The following is a 16774-nucleotide window of genomic DNA, read 5'->3' as shown; positions in this document are numbered from 1 at the left end:
GGGGGGACCTCAGGTGAGCCGGGAAAGGTGGGCTCCGTCAGCTTCCTTTCTTGCCTCCTGAGAGCCAGCCCCTCCAGCTGGCAGGGTCTCCCCATCACAGATGGAAATCAGAGACCCAGGGAGGCGGGAGCACTTGCCCAAGGTGACACAGCAAGGCACTGAGCCCGTGAGCCACGTGCAGGGTGCATGTCTCCAGGGGCAGCGCCCCTCCCACCCCACCCTCCCCAGGGCAGCCTGGCAGGGGCAGTGACCTGTGGAGGCTCCTTGGCCACCGGGCATGTTCGCAGCTGGAGTTAGGACCGGCCTTGGGTCCTGTGCTTCTTGGGGGGAAGGGGAGAGGGGCGTGGAGGATTCCCGCACGCACTGGGGCACGCACTGGGACTGGAGCCCGTTTGCCTCCAGTCTTCCAAAACTGGGAGGGACTGGAAGGGGGCGCCCAGCCCAGCACAGATGCCTGAATTTCCTCTTTAGATCCTGGGCCTGATTAGGTCCCAAAGACAAAGAGCCGCGGTGTGTGCAGGAGGCGCCCAGGGCAGCCCCACCCTGCAGGGCCCTCGCTTAGACCTGGCTCCTACCTGGGCTGGGACCAAAGGGCCTCCCTCCTTCAGGCAGCCCCTAAGTCACCACAGAAAAGAGACCGCCCAGGCCAACAGATCCCAGTGAGGACACTGGCGCCCAGAGAGGGGGCCTGCCTGCTCCAAGGCCACACAGCAAAGTCCTGTGCCGCTGGAGCTGGACCAAGCTGGGTCTCAGGCCTGGGGATCAGCACCCTCTCCTGGGCCCACACCTGCGTCCCGTTGTCCCTCAGTGTCCCCAGGACAACCCTGTGAAGACATCTCTGCATTCCCCCTTCCTGAGTGCTGAGTCCCAGCCTTGAAGGCACTGCCAGATCTGCAGACTCAGGGCCCCGCCCCGCCCTCCTGGCCCCGCCCCATGCCCCCCCCCCCACTCGCCCGCACTCCCCCCACCGACTGTGTCTGTCCAGGGGCTTGGGCATGGAATCGCCCGCCTCCTTCCCAGCTACAGGGCCTCAAAGCGCTAGACACCTGGGTGGCCCCTGCATCCCTCTTCCCATCTCCTCTCAATCCCTGCGCACACAAGGAGCGGCCATCAGTCTCCATAGTAACCGTTACCCCTGGCCTCCGAAGGCCCCAAGCCTGACCTCCGGGCAGGCCCCATCTCCCAGAGAAAGGCATCCTGGCCTGCCTCCTGGAGGAGGGGGCTCGGGGGTCTCCGGCTGGGCTGGTTTCTGCAGCCGCTTTTGGGGGCGCCTCAGTTTTCTCGGCCAGAGAGGGGCTAAGGGACACAGCCAGAGCCTCTTCCCAGGTCAAGGGGTGGGGGCAGCTTCTTCCTCCCACACTCTTTGCGTGCGTACTGAGCGCCTGGAATGCACGTGGTGGGCCTGGCTCTGGGCACCGGGGACCCAGTCCCTGAGCAGCTGACATTCTAGGAGGGAGCCAGGCAGTAAACAAGCAAACAACTTGAACTTTCCGCGGGAGCTACAAAGAACATAAACAAAGGGATGAGCAGGGCAGGCAGGCAGGAGGAACCCGGGGCAAGGTGGGGCGGTGGGGGGTGGGGAGACCCATACCGGGGAGGAGCAGGGGAGGCCACGCAGGCCTGGGGCTGGGTGAGGGAGGCTCCAGCTGGTCCCTCGGGCGCTGGGGTAGGATCACCGGGACAAGGTGGGGGATCCCCAGCCAGGCCGCTGGCCTGGGCCAGCTCCTAGCCAGCTCCGGGCCGAGGCGGCCTTCCTAAGGGCGCTGTGTCCCAGCCGGCCGCGCCACCTGCGCTGAGGGTAGTGGGAAGGAAGTGGCGGCTCCAGGTGCTCCAAGGCTGCGGGGCAGGTCCCGGCCGGCCCCGCCCCCCGTCCTCGGAGCAGGTGTCCTCAACCCTAGCGGCCGGCGGACATTCCGGGCCTCTCCCCGGGCCGCCGCAGCCTTTAGATCCCGAGCTCGGGGTCCCGAACCCTGTTCTGGGAGAGGTTAGGAAGAGGAGCAGGGTCTCCAGCGGCAGGAGGAGGGGGGCTGGGCTCAGAGCAGGTAGCAGGGTGGGCCTTGCTGGGCCGCTGCCCCCAGGCCGCCCCGCGTGTCGGTGGGAAGCTTGGCCCAGAAAGGGGGGTTCCCCTTGCTCGCAGGCTGGGGTGGGGGCTGGCGAGGCCAGGCCCCCGTGGGTCTCCCCGCCCCTCCGAGTCAGCCAAGCGGAGGTGAAACCTGAGCCCAGGTTGGGGGCGGGGCCGGCCTGCGCCTCCCCCCGGTTCCCCGCACCCTGGCCGGCGGCTGGGAGCGCGGGGCCGTGCCCGGGAGCCGCCGGGGCAGGTGAGGGCGGCGGTCGAGCGCGGGAGCGGCGAGCGGGCGGCCGTCGGGCCCCGCCGCCCAGGGCCGACCTCGTCTCTCTGCCCTCGCTCCGCAGGGCCCGCGATGGAGCCCGCTGCCAGGGGTCGCGCCCCGCCTTGAGCGCCCGGGCAGAGGGCCATGCTGCGCCGAGGGCGCCCCCGGGCGCTGGGGGCCGCCGCGCTGCTGCTGCTGCTGCTACTGCTCCTCGTCGCACTCTTGCTGCTCGGAGGGGACCCGGAGAGTGAGCACCGCGCGAGGGCCGGGCGGGCCGGGGACGCGGGATGCCGCCCCTGGCCGCTCACGCCACGTGTCCCTACAGATGAGCGGCTGCGGGGAGCTGCCGCCCTCGAGGGGGACCCGCCGGCGGGCCGCGAGGGCCACAACCGCTCTGGCTGCGTCCTGCAGCCGCCGCTGCCGCCCAAGTGCGAGGTAGGTGCGCGCAGCGCCCATCGGGGCCGCCGCGCCCCCGGCCCCGCCGCCGGAACACCTGTGGGAATCACCACACCTGGCCGGGCGGGGCGCCGAGCAGCCAGCTGGGAGCGCCTCGGCGCGCGCCTCCTGTGCCCCTGGCCTCGGTTTCCCGGTTTGTGAAGTTCAGGGGTCGGACGCCTGCCGCCCTTCCCACCTTCCCGGGCCCTGATGTCGGGTGGGGCTCCTACCCTCCAGGGTGCCGACCTGGGTGTCCCCTCCCCAGCTCCTGCACGTGGCCATCGTGTGTGCCGGACATAACTCCAGCCGGGAGGTCGTCACCCTGGTGAAGTCCATGCTCTTCTACAGGTACGGCCAGATGTCCGGCTGAGCAGGCGGCTCAGACCTGGGGAAGGGGCAAAGTCCTGGGCGAGGCCTTGGGTCTCGGGCTTCAGCCGTGACCACGGGGTGGGGGGCAGCGTCCCCACTCCTTCCCCCCTGCCGGAAGCTCCTGTTCTTTGCAGGGGGAAGTCAGGGCTTCGACTCTGAGGCCCTGGGGTGGGGGGGCAGGGGTCTCCCTCCCAGACTTACTCCCTGTCCACCCTAAAGGAAAAACCCGCTGCACCTGCACCTGGTGACCGATGCCGTGGCCAGAAACATCTTGGAGATGCTCTTCCACACGTGGCTGGTGCCTGCCCTCCGGGTCAGCTTCTATGACGCCGAGGCGCTGAAGGCAGGAGCCCTCCCCTTCCACCCCCGCGGCGTGCTGGGCTGGGCCAGGAGGGGCCTGGACCCATCACGCCTTCCTCACTCACAGCCCCAGGTCTCCTGGATCCCCAACAAGCACTACTCTGGTCTCTATGGGCTGATGAAACTGGTGCTGCCCGCCGTGCTGCCCCCGGACCTGGCCCGCGTCATTGTCCTGGACACCGACGTCACCTTCGCCTCTGACATCGCGGAGCTCTGGGCGCTTTTTGCTCACTTTTCTGGTGAGAGACCTGGGACCTTGCCCTAGCCAGTCCCCCGCACCGCCCCCCCCGGCCCCCAGCCCAGGTCCTGGGTGGCCTCAGGCAGCTGCCTCCTGCCCACTCCTCGCAGACAAGCAGCTCATCGGGCTCGTGGAGAACCAGAGCGACTGGTACCTGGGGAACCTCTGGAAGAACCACAGGCCCTGGCCTGCCTTGGGCCGGGGATTTAACACAGGTGGGGGCAGCGGCAGGCGAGGGCAGGCGGGGTGGGCTGCCGGTCAGGGCGCTGGCACCAAACACGAGGGAGTCCTACGGGAAGGACCCTGTGTGGAGGACGACAGCTCAGTCCTGGCTGAACGAGGAGACTTCAAAAGGCCATAGAAGGTGGACTCAGAGGAGAAGTGCCCTGGGCTGGGCGAATGGCCCAGTAGTTTAGATGCCACCTGGGGCAGGTGCATCTCATACCCGAGTGCCTGGGTTCAAGTCCCGGCTCCACTCCTGACTCCAGCTTCCTGCTAACGGGAGCCCCGAGAGGCAGTAAATGTTGGCCCAAGTAGCTGGCTCCCTGCCGCCCATGCGGGAGACCCAGATGGAGTTCCTGACTCCTGGCTTTGGCTTGGCCCAGCTCCAACCATTATAGGCCCTGGGGGAGAGAACGAGAGGATAGGTGATTCCCTCTCTCTCACACTCACACACACACATCTCCCATCACTGGTTTACTCCCCAAATGGCCCCAACAGCCAGCCCATGGCCAGGTAGAAGCCGGGGGCCAGGGATTCTCTGTCTTCATTAGAGCTGGAGCGGAATTAGAGCAGCCGGGACCGGAACCAGCGCTCCAGTATGGGATGCCGGCATTGCAGGCGGCGGCTTAACCAGCTGCGCACAGTGCTGCCCCTAAGCGTACCTTTTAATTCCGTTTCCCACAAACATGCTGAAGCACTATCGTACGCACTGGGTGACTCGAGCCTCGGTTTTCTCATCCACTAAATGGGGATGACTTTCATTGACCTGGGGTCACTGAGTGAGGAGATGGCTGCACCTGAGCATTGGGCTGTGACAGAGGAAGTTCATGGTCACAGCCGAACCGTCAGGAAGTACAGTCCTGTGTTGCTACAGCCTGAGAATGTGCATCAGGCGAGGCCATGCTGTGCCAGCAGCACCAAGGCCCTGCCAGGGACTTGAAGTTCCATAGCTCTATAGCAGGCTAATTTTTTTTAAAGGATTTATTTATTTATTTGAAAGAGTTACACAGAGAGAAGGAGAGGCAGAGAGAGAGAGGGGTCTTCCATCTGTTGGTTCACTCCTCCAGTTGGCCGCAATGGTTGGAGCTGTGCCAATCTGAAGCCAGGAGCCAGAAACTTTTTCCAGGTCTCCCATGCAGGTGCAGGGCCCAAGCACTTGGGCCATCCTCCACTGCTTTCCCCGGCCACAGCAGAGAGCTGGATCGGAAGTGGAGCAGCCGGGACTCGAACTGGGGCCCATATGGGATGCCAGTGCTGCAGGTGGCGGCTTTACCTGCTGTGCCACAGCGCTGGCCCTTCGGCTAATTTTTAAGTTGATCGTTTTGTATGGCCCTTGGTAGCAAGGAGGTCCCAGCCCTGCTGGGTGCAGCCTCCCCCAGACCCAGGCCTGTTGCTGCTGGCAGACTGCTGGTGCTGCAGGCCAGTGTGGCATAATGGCCTCTGAGTATCTGTACCCAGAAAGCGTAGTGAGAGGAATTTGCAGTCCCACTATAATCTTATGGGACCACCGTCACACACGTTGGTCCATCGTTGACCGAAACGTGGTCCTGCAACCTGTGACTGTCCCAGCAAGTCCATAAAAAGTAAGCATTGGAAAGCCGCCCTGGCTGCCTGGGGCTGGTGGTCCCAGGTGGGCGTGACCCCTCCCCCCCATTGGCAGGTGTGATCCTGCTGTGGCTGGGCCGGCTGCAGCAGGCCGGCTGGGAGCAGATGTGGAAGCTGACGGCTAGGCGGGAGCTCCTGACCCTGCCCGCCACCTCACTGGCTGACCAGGTGCGGGGAATCCTTGGCTGGAGCGGGGGGTGGGGTGGGGGCGGGCAGCGGCTGGGGGCTGAGGCAGGACGGGTGTCTCTGCCCAGGACATCTTCAACGCCGTCATCAAGGAGCACCCAGGGCTGGTGCAGCCGCTACCCTGCGTCTGGAATGTGCAGCTGTCGGACCACACGCTGGCCGAGCGCTGCTACTCGGAGGCCTCGGACCTCAAGGCGAGCGAGCAGCCGAGGGGCTGAGGGCTGGGGCTGGGCCAAGGCCGGGGGACCCTGCTCCACGCTCCCACCCCCCCTACTGACACCCTCCTGGGCCCCAGGTGATCCACTGGAACTCGCCGAAGAAGCTGAGGGTGAAGAACAAGCACGCGGAATTCTTCCGCAACTTCCACTTGACCTTCCTGGAGTACGATGGCAACCTCCTGCGGAGAGAGCTCTTCGGATGTCCCAGCCAGCCCCCAGCCGGGGCTGAGCAGGTGAGCGGGAGCCACGTCCCCCTGCCTGGGGGCTGCTCGGCCCCGGCCCCTATCCCCTGACCCCCCACCCCCCTCAGCTGCAGCAGGCCCTGGCGCAGCTCGACGAGGAAGATGCCTGCTTTGAGTTCCGCCAGCAGCGGCTCACCGTGCACCGTGTGCACCTGACCTTCCTGCCCCACAAGCCACCGCCTCCCCGGCCTCATGATGTCACCCTGGTAGCCCAGCTCTCCATGGACCGGTGAGGGTGCTGAGGGCAGCCTCGGCCAGCACGGTGCAGGCTGGGTCTGGATGCTTCTGAGAGGCGAGTTTGCTAGGGTAGCCGGGTGCGGTGGTAGTGAGCTGCCTGTCCTTTGAGGAATTCCAGAAGTGGGAGGCGTTGGCCATGGTGCAGGTGCCTGACACTGCCCTGCAGGAATCCTAACACGTCTGGGCCCTTAGTTTTCCCATCTGTCAAATGGGTGGGTGGGGGGGCAGGCTGGGAAGATTAAATCAGGCCAGGCTGTCAGCTGGTGGGGGCCAGCAGCGGCTAACTCTGGGGAGGTCCTCCCGCCCTCCCCGGCTCCTGACCACCGCCCTCACCCCAGGCTGCAGATGCTGGAAGTGCTGTGCAGGCACTGGCCGGGCCCCATGAGCCTGGCCTTGTACCTGACAGACGCAGAGGCCCAGCAGTTCCTGCGCTTCGTCGAGGCCTCGCCGGTGCTCTCGGCCCGGCAGGACGTGGCCTACCACGTGGTGTACCGCGAGGGTCCCCTCTACCCTGTCAACCAGCTCCGCAACGTAGCCTTGGCCCAGGCCCTGACGCCTTACGTCTTCCTCAGCGACATTGACTTCCTGCCTGCCTACTCTCTCTACGACTACCTCAGGTGGGCCTGCGTGGGGGCGGGGGCGGGGCCAGGACGCCCCTGCTCCTTCCCGGGGCTCAGTGCCCCCTGGGCGGTGGGGTGCTAGAAGCCTGCTTCTCTGGGCTGGGACACAGACGAGGGGAGCCTGGGACCAGCAGCTCCCCTTGCCTTGCGCCCACTTGTGGCTTCCAGGAAAGCTAGCCCTCCAAAGGCAAGGTCCCTGGGCCCCGACCCCAGCCCCGAGGCAGGGGCCCCACTCCCATGGGTGGTGTGCTCCTCAGGGCCTCCATCGAGCAGCTGGAGCTGGGTGGCCGGCGGAAGGCGGCCCTGGTGGTGCCCGCGTTCGAGACGCTGCACTACCGCTTCAGCTTCCCCACTTCCAAGGCGGAGCTGCTGGCTTTGCTGGACGCGGGTTCCCTCCACACCTTCAGGTAGGAGAGGCCTTGCGGGCCCCTACCCCGGCCCCCGGCCCCCTGCCGCCCCCTGCCGCCCCCAGCCCTTAAGCCTCAGCTTGGCTCCCTCCCGCTCGTGCTGCACAGGTACCACGAGTGGCCGCAGGGTCATGCGCCCACAGACTATGCCCGCTGGCGGGAGGCCCGGGTGCCGTACCGCGTGCAGTGGGCAGCCGACTACGAGCCCTACGTGGTGGTGCCGCGTGACTGTCCCCGGTACGACCCTCGCTTTGTGGGCTTCGGTTGGAACAAGGTGGCCCACGTTGTGGAGCTAGACGCACAGGTGAGGAGGGTGCCTCGTGCTCGGGTGGCGCTCCTGCAGGTCGCCCGCCCTCCTGCCCTGGCCGCGCCATGCCCTCCGTCCACCCCCTACAGGAACACGAGCTCCTGGTGCTGCCCCAGGCCTTCATCATCCACCTGCCGCACGCTCCGAGCCTCGACCTCTCCCGATTCCGCTCCAGCCCCACCTACCGCTCCTGCCTCCAGGCCCTCAAGGAGGAGTTCCACCAGGACTTGTCTCGCCGTTACGGGGCTGCCGCCCTGAAGTACCTCACCGCCCTGCAGCAGCCGCGGAGCCCGGCCTGAGCCTGGGGGCTGCGCCCTGGCCTCGGCTCCCCCCGCTCTCCCTGCAGACACTGGAGCAGCCTTCCTGTGCCCACCCTCCTGCCTGCCCTCATGCTATTTAAATTATTTAAGGTCTCTTTGGGCTGGGTCCTGGGGTCCTCTGCTTGCTGCTAACCTACGGCGGGACCCCTCCTCCTCCTCTTCCTCAATTGTACGTCCAGTTTTCGTCATTAAAAGGTTTTTTTTTAAACGTGCTTTTCCGCCTGGTCGTGGGGCAGGAGGGCGGCAGTGAGCGGGGAGGGGCCCTGGCCCGAGTGCGTCTTGCCCACCACCCTCCCCTGCCCCAGACCCAACACCATGAGGCTCAGAGACTTTATTTGGCTTTATTTAGTAAAATGTTAAAATAAATAAATACAAATTGATCAGCTGCTCTGTATCCCCCCCACCCCCTGAAAACAAAAACCAAACAAACAAAAACAAAAACTTTGAAGCACGAAACTCCAAATACAAGTTCTACCAAGACTGAATTCACAGAGGGCACAGACGACAGACAGGACTGGGGTCTGGCTGGCTCTCCTCTGGCTCCGCCCGCCCCGCCCCGCCCCGCCCCGCCAGCTGAGGGCCCAGGACACCCGGGGTGGGGGGTGGGGAGGCAGGGCCCAAAGGCTGCTGCAGGCTGCGGTGGAGCCCTCTGCGGGGGAAGAGCCCAGCTGGGGTCGTGGGATTTGGAGCCCTGCCTTCCCCTCTTTAGAGTTCCCAGCCTGGCTCTGGGGAGGTCACCCAGCTCCCTGCCCTCCACTCCAGTGGCAGGGCCAGAAAGTCCCCCCGGGGGGCACCCACACTGCTCTTGGGGTGGACAGGCAGGGTGAGAATAAGACTCCTGTCTCCGGCCAAGGGGAACGGGCGAGTCCACAGTCATTTATACAATCAAGCCCTGGAGTCTGGAGAACTCAGGCCTGAAAAATGTCCCTGGGCCACCATCCGTCCTACTTCCATAAGAGCCTCAGCCCCAAGTCTCAGCAGTTCAGCCCTTTGGATCAGCAAGAAGGATCGTATTCCCCAACAGGAGTGCAGGGGGCGCGAGAGCTGGGGGAGGGGGCCTGAGGCCTAGGGAGGCTCTGATGGCCTCTCCAGAGGTGAGTACCAGAGGCGGCTGGAAGTGAGCTGGACACGCGGTCACCCTTGGGAGGAGCTGCGCTAAGTGCACACCTCTTCACGACGCCTGTTGGGGCTGAGCCAAGCAGCAGCAGGGACAGAGAGCTGGCACTCACAGCACCAGCTGGAGGTGGCCCAGGCTGCGTGGAGACTGACTTCACACCCCCGCGGGGACTACCCCCAGCTAGCAACTCCAAGACAGGTGCAAGCAGCAGGCTCACTACCAAGGCCTAGCAAGGAAGGGCAGATCTCAGAGGTGATGAGCTCAGCGGAGGTGAGACAAGACCCAGCAGGCACCAAGCAAGACAGAATGACCTGCAGGCTCAGGAATGTGCAAGGCAGGGATGGTGGCAGCGGCAAGGCCTGCCTGATGGGGACTGCCAACAGCGGGCCTCGGCTCAGCCGCTCAGCTCCAGGCTGGGGGAGAGCTAGCAGGAGGGAAGGAGGGAGCAGCGGGGGCAGTGCTCACAGGCACCCACTGGACAGTGGAGGTCAAGGAGACCAACTGGCCAGCACGGAGCGGGGAGCAGTGTTTTGGAATCTGAGTCCAGCATGTAGGTTTGGGGGCGGGGCTGCCCTTGCAATCCACACTAGCTGAAGCAACAAAAAAAGGCTGAACCTGAACTTCAGGGGAGAAACCACACCTCACACAACTTCAGGTGAGGTCCCAGCAGCAGGTGACCCCACCTGGTGTCACGGCTTCCCACCTGCTCCTGAGAAGAGACAGGCATTGTGCAGCAGCCCCCAGCCTATGGGCACAGCCAAGTCCAAGGGGAGCGCTCCCAGACAGGATGTGCGGCCCGTGGCTGCCTCCGAACCTTGCCAACTGCTCCTACAACTAGTCCAGGCACCTCCCAGGCTCCTGGCTAGGCGCGGCACCAGGCTCTCCGCTCTGGTCCCTGGCAGCCGGGGCCCAGCTATGGGGCGCATGCAGCCAGACTCCACCTCCTGTGCTGGCCCGCGGGAAGAGGCATGGGAGGTGGCTGGTGTGGGTGAGATTCATTTTGCTCTAAGCAGCAGCTCTCCCTGGGTTCATCCGCTTTCAGGGCTCATCTCTGTGTCCCTGGACCTAACCCGGTGGAGGAGAGGCTAACGGGATGTCCTCCGCGGCCCATCACCGGGGGGCCAGGGCACGCATCCCCGCCCCAAGGCGGATGGGGGAGATGATCTGAGCCTCTCAGGTCCCTGGCTTCCTCAAGGACAGGCCACCCCTGGCCACGCCAAGACAAGCACCCTGATTCTCCCCCAGGAAGCCTGTGGGCGGCCCGAGCAGAGGACATTCCATCTCTGGTGCCCGGAGCCGGCAGGCAGAGCAAGCAAGCGAGCTTCAGACCCCTCTTCAAAGGCAAGGCAGACTGCAGAGACACGAGGTCCCCTCAAGACATCTCACTCCTTCGATCCTTCTAAGCACCCCCAGCCCTGGCCCCCACCTCGCCTGCCCACCCAGAGCAGGGCGCACAGGCCCCAGGAGCTTCGCCAGCCGTGGCCCTCAGTGGTGTCCCCTCGGCGCTCATAATGCTGGTGGCTGAAGACAGAGCAGCACCAAGGGAGGGGTCTTCCTCATCAAGGCACCAGCCTTTCACTCTAGCAACATCTGAGGCCGCGGGGCAGGGCCCTGATGCCGTGCATACCCCGTGTGGCCTTCCCAGCCTCGAGACAAGATCCCTGCACAGCAAGAGGAGGGGGGAGAAGACAGGGGGCCCCGCCCTGCCCTTCCTGGAGACTGGCCCACCGGTCCAGAGACAGAGACACAGCAAAACGTCACCATGATCAGCAGGTTCTGTGCTAAAAAATTATAACTACACGGCATTGCTCCAGTTCTGACACCTTTTTAATAGAAATCACTGTTTTTAGGAAACAAATAGCACTTTTGTAGTTTTTTTTTACAATGTTTTCTTACCTTGATCTTAATTTAAGTAACACTAGGAAGACCTCAATATCTTTTATTTTCCTTTTTAATTTAAAAAAAAGTTGTTTTTTTTTTTCCCCAGATACAAAGATTTTTGCCCTTGCATAAAAAAACAGTGGCCGACGCTGACACAGGACTCACGAAGACTCACTGGACCTCACTGGCACTAAGACGCCTACTCTACCATGCACGGTCTCGGCTACCCTTACTGTCAGCCTGAAACAGCTTCTCTATTCCTTAGTTTAGTTTTTGTTACCAAAAAGTAAACAACAAAATAAACCCTTCTTTAAAGAAGAGGAAGAGGAAGAAAAAAAAAAAACAGAACAAAACAAAAACGAAAACAAAACAAAAAGAAAAGAAAAGCGATGTCCCCATTCAATGCACACACCTGGGTCGCGTGCTGCTTCGCTCAAAGCTTCTCTTCTTATAAATATAGAAAAGGGATGGAGCTTGTTTTCAAGTAAAATCACTGATCCACCTGCTTGGCTTCCTGGACACACGGGCCCTTCTCCCCGGCGGTGGGCCGGCCGCGGGAGAGACCACGGATCACCACGGAGATGCGCGATTCACCAGGCAAGGAGGGAGGGGGTGGCGGGGACGCCGGCAGGGAGCGGAGCGCGGGGAGGCGGCCGGCGTCCACCTCTCCTGGCGCTGGGCCGCCCCGCCACGGCCCGGCATCGTAAATACTGCTTATGTGACACAGGGCCCCGCCCCTTGCTCCCTCCCAGTCCTCCCCTTCCCGCTCCTGGGCACTGGGGTTGGTTCTCCGCCGATTTCCTTTTTTGGCTTTATCATGTAAGTCTGGAAACAGGAAAGCCCACACACTCTTTGGACTCGTCTTCTCTACCCCGACCAACGGCTCGGCAAACAAGGATCTGAAACCTGCTCTCCTCCCTCCGCCCGCCCCTGCTCCCCACCCAACAAAACAGAAACAAACCCACGGTGGCTGTGGAGGCTGCTGCAGGCACACACTGGTGTATAATAGAGAGAGTAAATATATTATTTCACTTGGCATGGTGCTGGCAGGGCACCTCCAGCTGGCACTATCTCATGGAACACGGTCCAGTCTTTGCATGTACACACAGGACGAGAAGGTCAATTGGCAAACTCCGGTGCCACCTGGCACACGCATCTTCTCTCTCTCTGGAACCAAAGAACCAAAAGAATTCTGCACTTTCCAGAAGAAATCCGGCTTGGCTTAGCTGCGGTCTTCAGTGTTCTGCTCTCCTCCCCGCCGGGCCCCGCGGCTCTGCCCAGAGGTGCTGTTATTTCGTCTCTTCCCCCGGGTTACAGTTCGCTGTGCAGCTCTGGGAGGAGGGGGAGGGGGCCGGCGTGGAGGCGGCGGCGGCGGCGGCGGCAGGGGGGGTGCAGTCCGGGCCGTTGGAGATGGCCCCCGCGGCGGCCTCAGAGTCCGCGGGTTTGGAGAGGTCGATGCCGTGGATGAGGCGGATCAGCTGCTTGACCTTCTCCAGGGAGCTGTGCATCTCCTTCTGTCGGGCCAGGATGGTGTTCTTCATCTCCACGCATTTCTGCAAAGCCAGGGCGCGCGCTGAGCTCGCAGGACTGGGGCGAGGAGGGGCGCGTGGGAGGGGCCGGGAGCCAGCCCCACGAAGGCCAAAGCGGCACTGCGTGGAGTCCGGGAGTAAGGTCCCTGCAGTTGCCCGGGCAGGGGGCAGGCCTGCGTGTGTGCGCGCCACCCCAGGGGTGGACTGGGCTCTGCAGGTAGAAAACCCAGTGCGTTCTGGGTTCTGTGAGGGCCCGCGGAGGCCCATTCGTCAGTGAGAACTGAGAGGCAGGGCCCGAGGCGGACTGGTGACACGCAGGAGGTTCTACAGCGGCCCCTCCGCTCCGTCCTGACTAGTCCTCTGCCCTCAGCCTCCTGCACCTGCCGGCTCCTGTTCCAGGGGTGGGGGTGGGGGCGTGCAGTGCGGAGAAGGCAGAGGGGTGAGACAGTCCCAGGCTGTGAGGGCCGAGGCTCCCTCACTCCCACCAGGGCTGGTCCGAGCAACATAAAACCTGCCCCCGTGACGGGGGGCAGCCGGGCAGCACCGACTTCCAGGGCTCAGCCTGGTGTGGGGGAAGGGAGTGGGGAAGAGTCAGCCCTGGGAGGGGACCCGGCAGGGGTCGGCCAGCATCAGGAAAGGCTCTACGTCCCCACGGTGTCAGCGGACTGGAAGGAGACCGCCTGTCCCGGGTCAGGGGTCGGGGTCGGGGTCAGGGTCAGGGGTCGGGGTCAGGGCGGGCCAGCCGCCAGGCGAGCATCACTTACGCTGATGGAGGTGCTGAGCTGCTTCACCTTCTGCTCCAGCTGCTCTCGCTCCTGCTTCAAGTCTGAGCTCCACTTAAGTAGCTTCTGTTTCTCTTCCTCTTTCGCTGAAGAAGAAGACAGAGTTTTTAACAACAAAGGCCCTGTGCCGAGCCGAGCCTGCTCGGTGTGTTCCCCCAAGCTGGCGGAGCCCCGCAGCCAGGCACGCACCGCCCACCGGCCGTCCCACCAGTAGGATTCCACGTCTCCTCCGTCCTCCCCAGGAAACGCTCCACACGCTCCTCCACGTCTAACTTCAGAGTCCCTCAGGAAACAGGACGGCCGCTTCCCAGGGATTCCCTGCAGCGAGGGCGGGGACTCTACCTGCTTTGTAGGCGATGTAGGAGTGAACGATGGCTAAAGTTCCAGGCCACGGAATCGCCTCTTCCTTCTTCAGCATCTGAAAAGACGTTCCGAGTTTACCTGGGGGGAGCCACGGCACGCTCTTCCGTGCAACAGCAAGCTGCGGTGTCTGTGGCAACCGGCAGGCCTGGTCCGGGAGGGTTTCCGGCAGCAGGACCGCAAAGGTTCCAGGTCGGCCTGGGACCTGGCTGAGCACCCCCCTCCTGTCCCAGCCCCACAACCCCCAGCCCAGGTCGGCGGCTGGCGGCAGCTGGGACGCAGGAGCTCTGCCCTTGCTCTGACACGGGGCCGGCTTCCCGTGCCTCTCAGACACCTGGAGGAAGGGGATGAAGGCTCAGTTCCCAGCACTGAAGGGAAATCACCAGGCGGCCCCCAGCACCAGGAGGAAGAGGGGGAGCTAGTCACCGCACCGGGAGACGCTGGGATGGGGCCAGGGTCGAGGACGAAAGCAGGGTTCTCCGATCGGGATGCCACACAGCTGAGCAGGACCCCACGCCTGCTGCGCTACTGGGCTTATTTACTATTTACTCTTTGCCTATCCCCCCAAAAGCTCGAGACACATTATAATAAAGGCATATCTTAAAGGGATAAAGACACACGGGTAGTTGAGAAAAAGGGGACCAGAAACCAAACCTAGGAAGCCAGGTCAACTACGAAGTCCACGCAGTCCCCAGATAGCACTTCAGTCAGAGCTCCAAAGTGAGGAACAGCATCGAGTCAGTCGGCTACTGCCCTTTAAGGATTTTATTCCCAAAGAAGAGTTTCACAATTATAGAATGGATTTTGATTATTCTTAGTGAATGAGGGAGAATGGGAAGGCTTAGGACTTTTTATTTTTTACATTTTATTTATTTGAAAGGTAGAGAGACACGGAGAACCTGATACAGAGATGGAGAGACAGAGGTCTCAGATCTGCTGGCCTACTCCCCAAATGACCACAACAGCCAGAGCTGGGCCAGGCCTGGGCCAGGCCTAAGCCAGGAGCTGTGAACTCAACCAGGTCTCCCACGTGAGGATCAGGGACGTGAGCACTTGAGCCATCAGCTGCTGCCTCCCAGGGCGCGCCTTAGCGGGAAGCTGGGGTAAGGAGCTGAGACAGGACTCGAGCCCGGCACTCTGATATGGGATGTGGGTCCTAAGCAGCAGTTAACCTGTCCCCACAAAGTGGCCATCCTGCCTTTCACAGTGAAAGGTAAGCATTTCAAATAGAGAGAGGCAGGGCAACACGACAGAAAACCTCCCAGGCAAAGGAAGCTGTGTTAGCCACTGCTGGCCCAGGAGCACGGAGGGTGGCGGTGTGGGACAGGAGGGAGGAAGGGGCCTGAATGACAGAAGCGGGACAGGACTCTCCCCACGACAGCCGTTCTCATCCTCCGCGCCCACCCATGGGACCCACCTACCTACCTGGTCCTGACATCTGGGACAGATCCACATGCCCTTGGGAATTGTCTTCAGAGGAGGGTCTAAACAGTCCAAGTGATACACACGGGAACACGTGTCACACATCAGCAACTGGCCGCTTTTTCTGCACACGCTGCAAAAATCCTCGTGGATATCACCCTATGGATTGGGAGGGGAGGAAGGAACAGGAGAGAAGAGGAAGCATTGGAATGTTAACACGCATGTCTGGATGCTTACAAACACTGCGGGACGATCAGCGGCCACGGCGCCACGCGGCCTGCAGCACTCTACAGGGGCGTGGGAAACAGCACGGCAGTCCCCGCCTCGCCGGAGCTGAGACTCCCCACGTGGGGGCAGCGGTCCTCACTTCAAACGGGAGCTTACAGGACAGCCCACAGCGGGCCAGGGCAAAGTTAACTTCAAGGGCACAGCTCAGTACTTATGGTATTCTGGCAAAGTCCACCCCCCACGCCAGAAGTTGTGCGGCGCTGCAGCCCACGCGTCACGTGTTTCACAATACAGACAAGCAAGTCTCACGACCGTATCATTTCTGGGGCTGTCAGGAGGACTGGCAAAGAGGAAGGTAAGAAATGGAGTTTTACTAAAGCTCCTTGCTCAGGGAGGAAAAAAATACTGTGTATGTTGGTGAAATGGGCAAAGATGAAGTCAGGAGCCAATTATCCCCCTCCAAGCTTTCCGGCATGAAGACTCTGCAAAGCCAGAGCAAGAGCTGACCAAGTCAGGAGCCGGCGTTTGCTGCTCAGTGGACCGTTCTACTCTGGGATGCTCTCCCCACCCTCTGAAGGACTTCAGCAGATGGAAAAGGACAAGCAGCCCTGCCCCGCTCTCTCGTCCACACCCCGCTGTGCCAGCGTCAGCACCCAGCTAAGTCTGCCAGTGAATCCCAGCTGTTCTCTGGACGGAACAAACGCCACTGGGGAGGGAGGGCTGGAGGAGCGTGCCCGAGGTGTCCCAGCAAGCCAGCCCCAATGTGCCGCCGCACAGAGGACTTCCCACGGGGAGCAGGGATGCAGAGAGCACTGTCCCCGCCCCGTTTAATGAGGCGACCCCTCCGCCACACCACTGAAGAACACATCTCGGGCCTACGGCTTGTCTCTAAAGGAAAGAAAACCTCTGTAATTCACTGGGGTATCTGGCGGCCTAGAAAGCGGGCTGCAAGAAGTTGTAAGACACATCCCAGTGTGGAAGGATTTTAACCTTTCTTGGTTAAAACAAAACAAAACAAAACAAAACAAAAAGCTAGCTCTGGCCAGTAAAAAGATACTCAGCTACTCAGCACATGTACAAAGCACGGGCAAGCAGCCGGACAGTTGCACTTGCACGGTTTGACCCTGCAGTAACCTGGACTCTCCCGTCATTCTTTTCTGATTTGCAATGTGTTACTGCCCCGCAGCTGCTCTGCCCTGCACAGAGGAAGGGGCGGGCTCTACGCCGGGCGCTCAGAGACCCGTGGGCACTGAGAACTGCTTCCAGCCTGACACACCTTAGGAAAAGAAGCAACGACTGTTTGTATTCATTTTAAAGGCAGAGGAGATAGGGATAGGAAGACAGAGACAGAGACGTCCC

General features: G+C 62.3%; 2 protein-coding genes across 42 annotated transcripts in view; one reads left to right on the top strand and one right to left on the bottom strand.

The window, feature by feature from the left end:
* The first annotated feature begins 1857 nt into the window (after positions 1–1857).
* Positions 1858–8308, top strand: LARGE2 (LARGE xylosyl- and glucuronyltransferase 2). 7 transcript variants are annotated; one of them, XM_051852699.2, is made up of 15 exons: positions 2033–2318; positions 2413–2577; positions 2656–2765; positions 3031–3113; positions 3354–3447; positions 3562–3733; positions 3843–3947; positions 5615–5727; positions 5814–5939; positions 6041–6196; positions 6274–6434; positions 6781–7059; positions 7320–7469; positions 7578–7773; positions 7866–8308. In XM_051852699.2, the coding sequence occupies exons 2-15, from the start codon at positions 2475–2477 to the stop codon at positions 8073–8075; spliced, it is 2058 nt and encodes a 685-aa protein (XP_051708659.1). In that variant the 5' UTR covers positions 2033–2318; positions 2413–2474; the 3' UTR covers positions 8076–8308. The 7 variants fall into 7 exon arrangements, with proteins under 7 accessions (XP_008268457.1, XP_051708659.1, XP_002709120.1 ...); XM_008270241.4 differs by having other exon boundaries at positions 2035–2318; positions 3354–3477; XM_008270235.3 differs by lacking the exon at positions 2033–2318 and adding an exon at positions 1858–1984 and having other exon boundaries at positions 2413–2765; positions 3354–3477.
* Positions 8309–11022: 2714 nt separating this feature from the next.
* The window catches only part of PHF21A (PHD finger protein 21A), a 219553-nt gene continuing 213801 nt past the window's right edge, over positions 11023–16774 (bottom strand). For all 35 annotated transcript variants that reach the window (XM_070071253.1, XM_070071251.1, XM_070071184.1 and 32 more), the window contains 4 exons: positions 15191–15346; positions 13748–13823; positions 13388–13491; positions 11023–12647 (listed from right to left, as the gene is read on the bottom strand). In XM_070071253.1, the coding sequence (XP_069927354.1) occupies positions 12384–12647; positions 13388–13491; positions 13748–13823; positions 15191–15346 (600 nt within the window). In that variant the 3' untranslated portion in view covers positions 11023–12383. The remainder of the gene's footprint in view (positions 12648–13387; positions 13492–13747; positions 13824–15190; positions 15347–16774) is intronic.

This window comes from Oryctolagus cuniculus, chromosome 1 (assembly GCF_964237555.1).
Source record: "Oryctolagus cuniculus chromosome 1, mOryCun1.1, whole genome shotgun sequence".
Lineage (NCBI taxonomy): Eukaryota > Metazoa > Chordata > Mammalia > Lagomorpha > Leporidae > Oryctolagus > Oryctolagus cuniculus.
The sequence above is the reverse complement of the archived record's forward strand: the minus strand, read 5'-3'. Positions and strand labels throughout refer to the sequence as shown.

What these genes read in the sequence shown, in the direction of transcription:
- LARGE2 (XM_008270235.3), top strand. Translation starts at nt 2,475, where the DNA reads ATGCTGCGCCGAGGGCGCCCCCGGGCGCTGGGGGCCGCCGCGCTGCTG. An exon ending in GGGCCGGGGATTTAACACAG is followed by an intron (nt 3,948 to 5,614) that starts GTGGGGGCAGCG and finishes CCCCATTGGCAG; the next exon opens with GTGTGATCCTGCTGTGGCTG. An exon ending in CCACCTCACTGGCTGACCAG is followed by an intron (nt 5,728 to 5,813) that starts GTGCGGGGAATC and finishes GTCTCTGCCCAG; the next exon opens with GACATCTTCAACGCCGTCAT.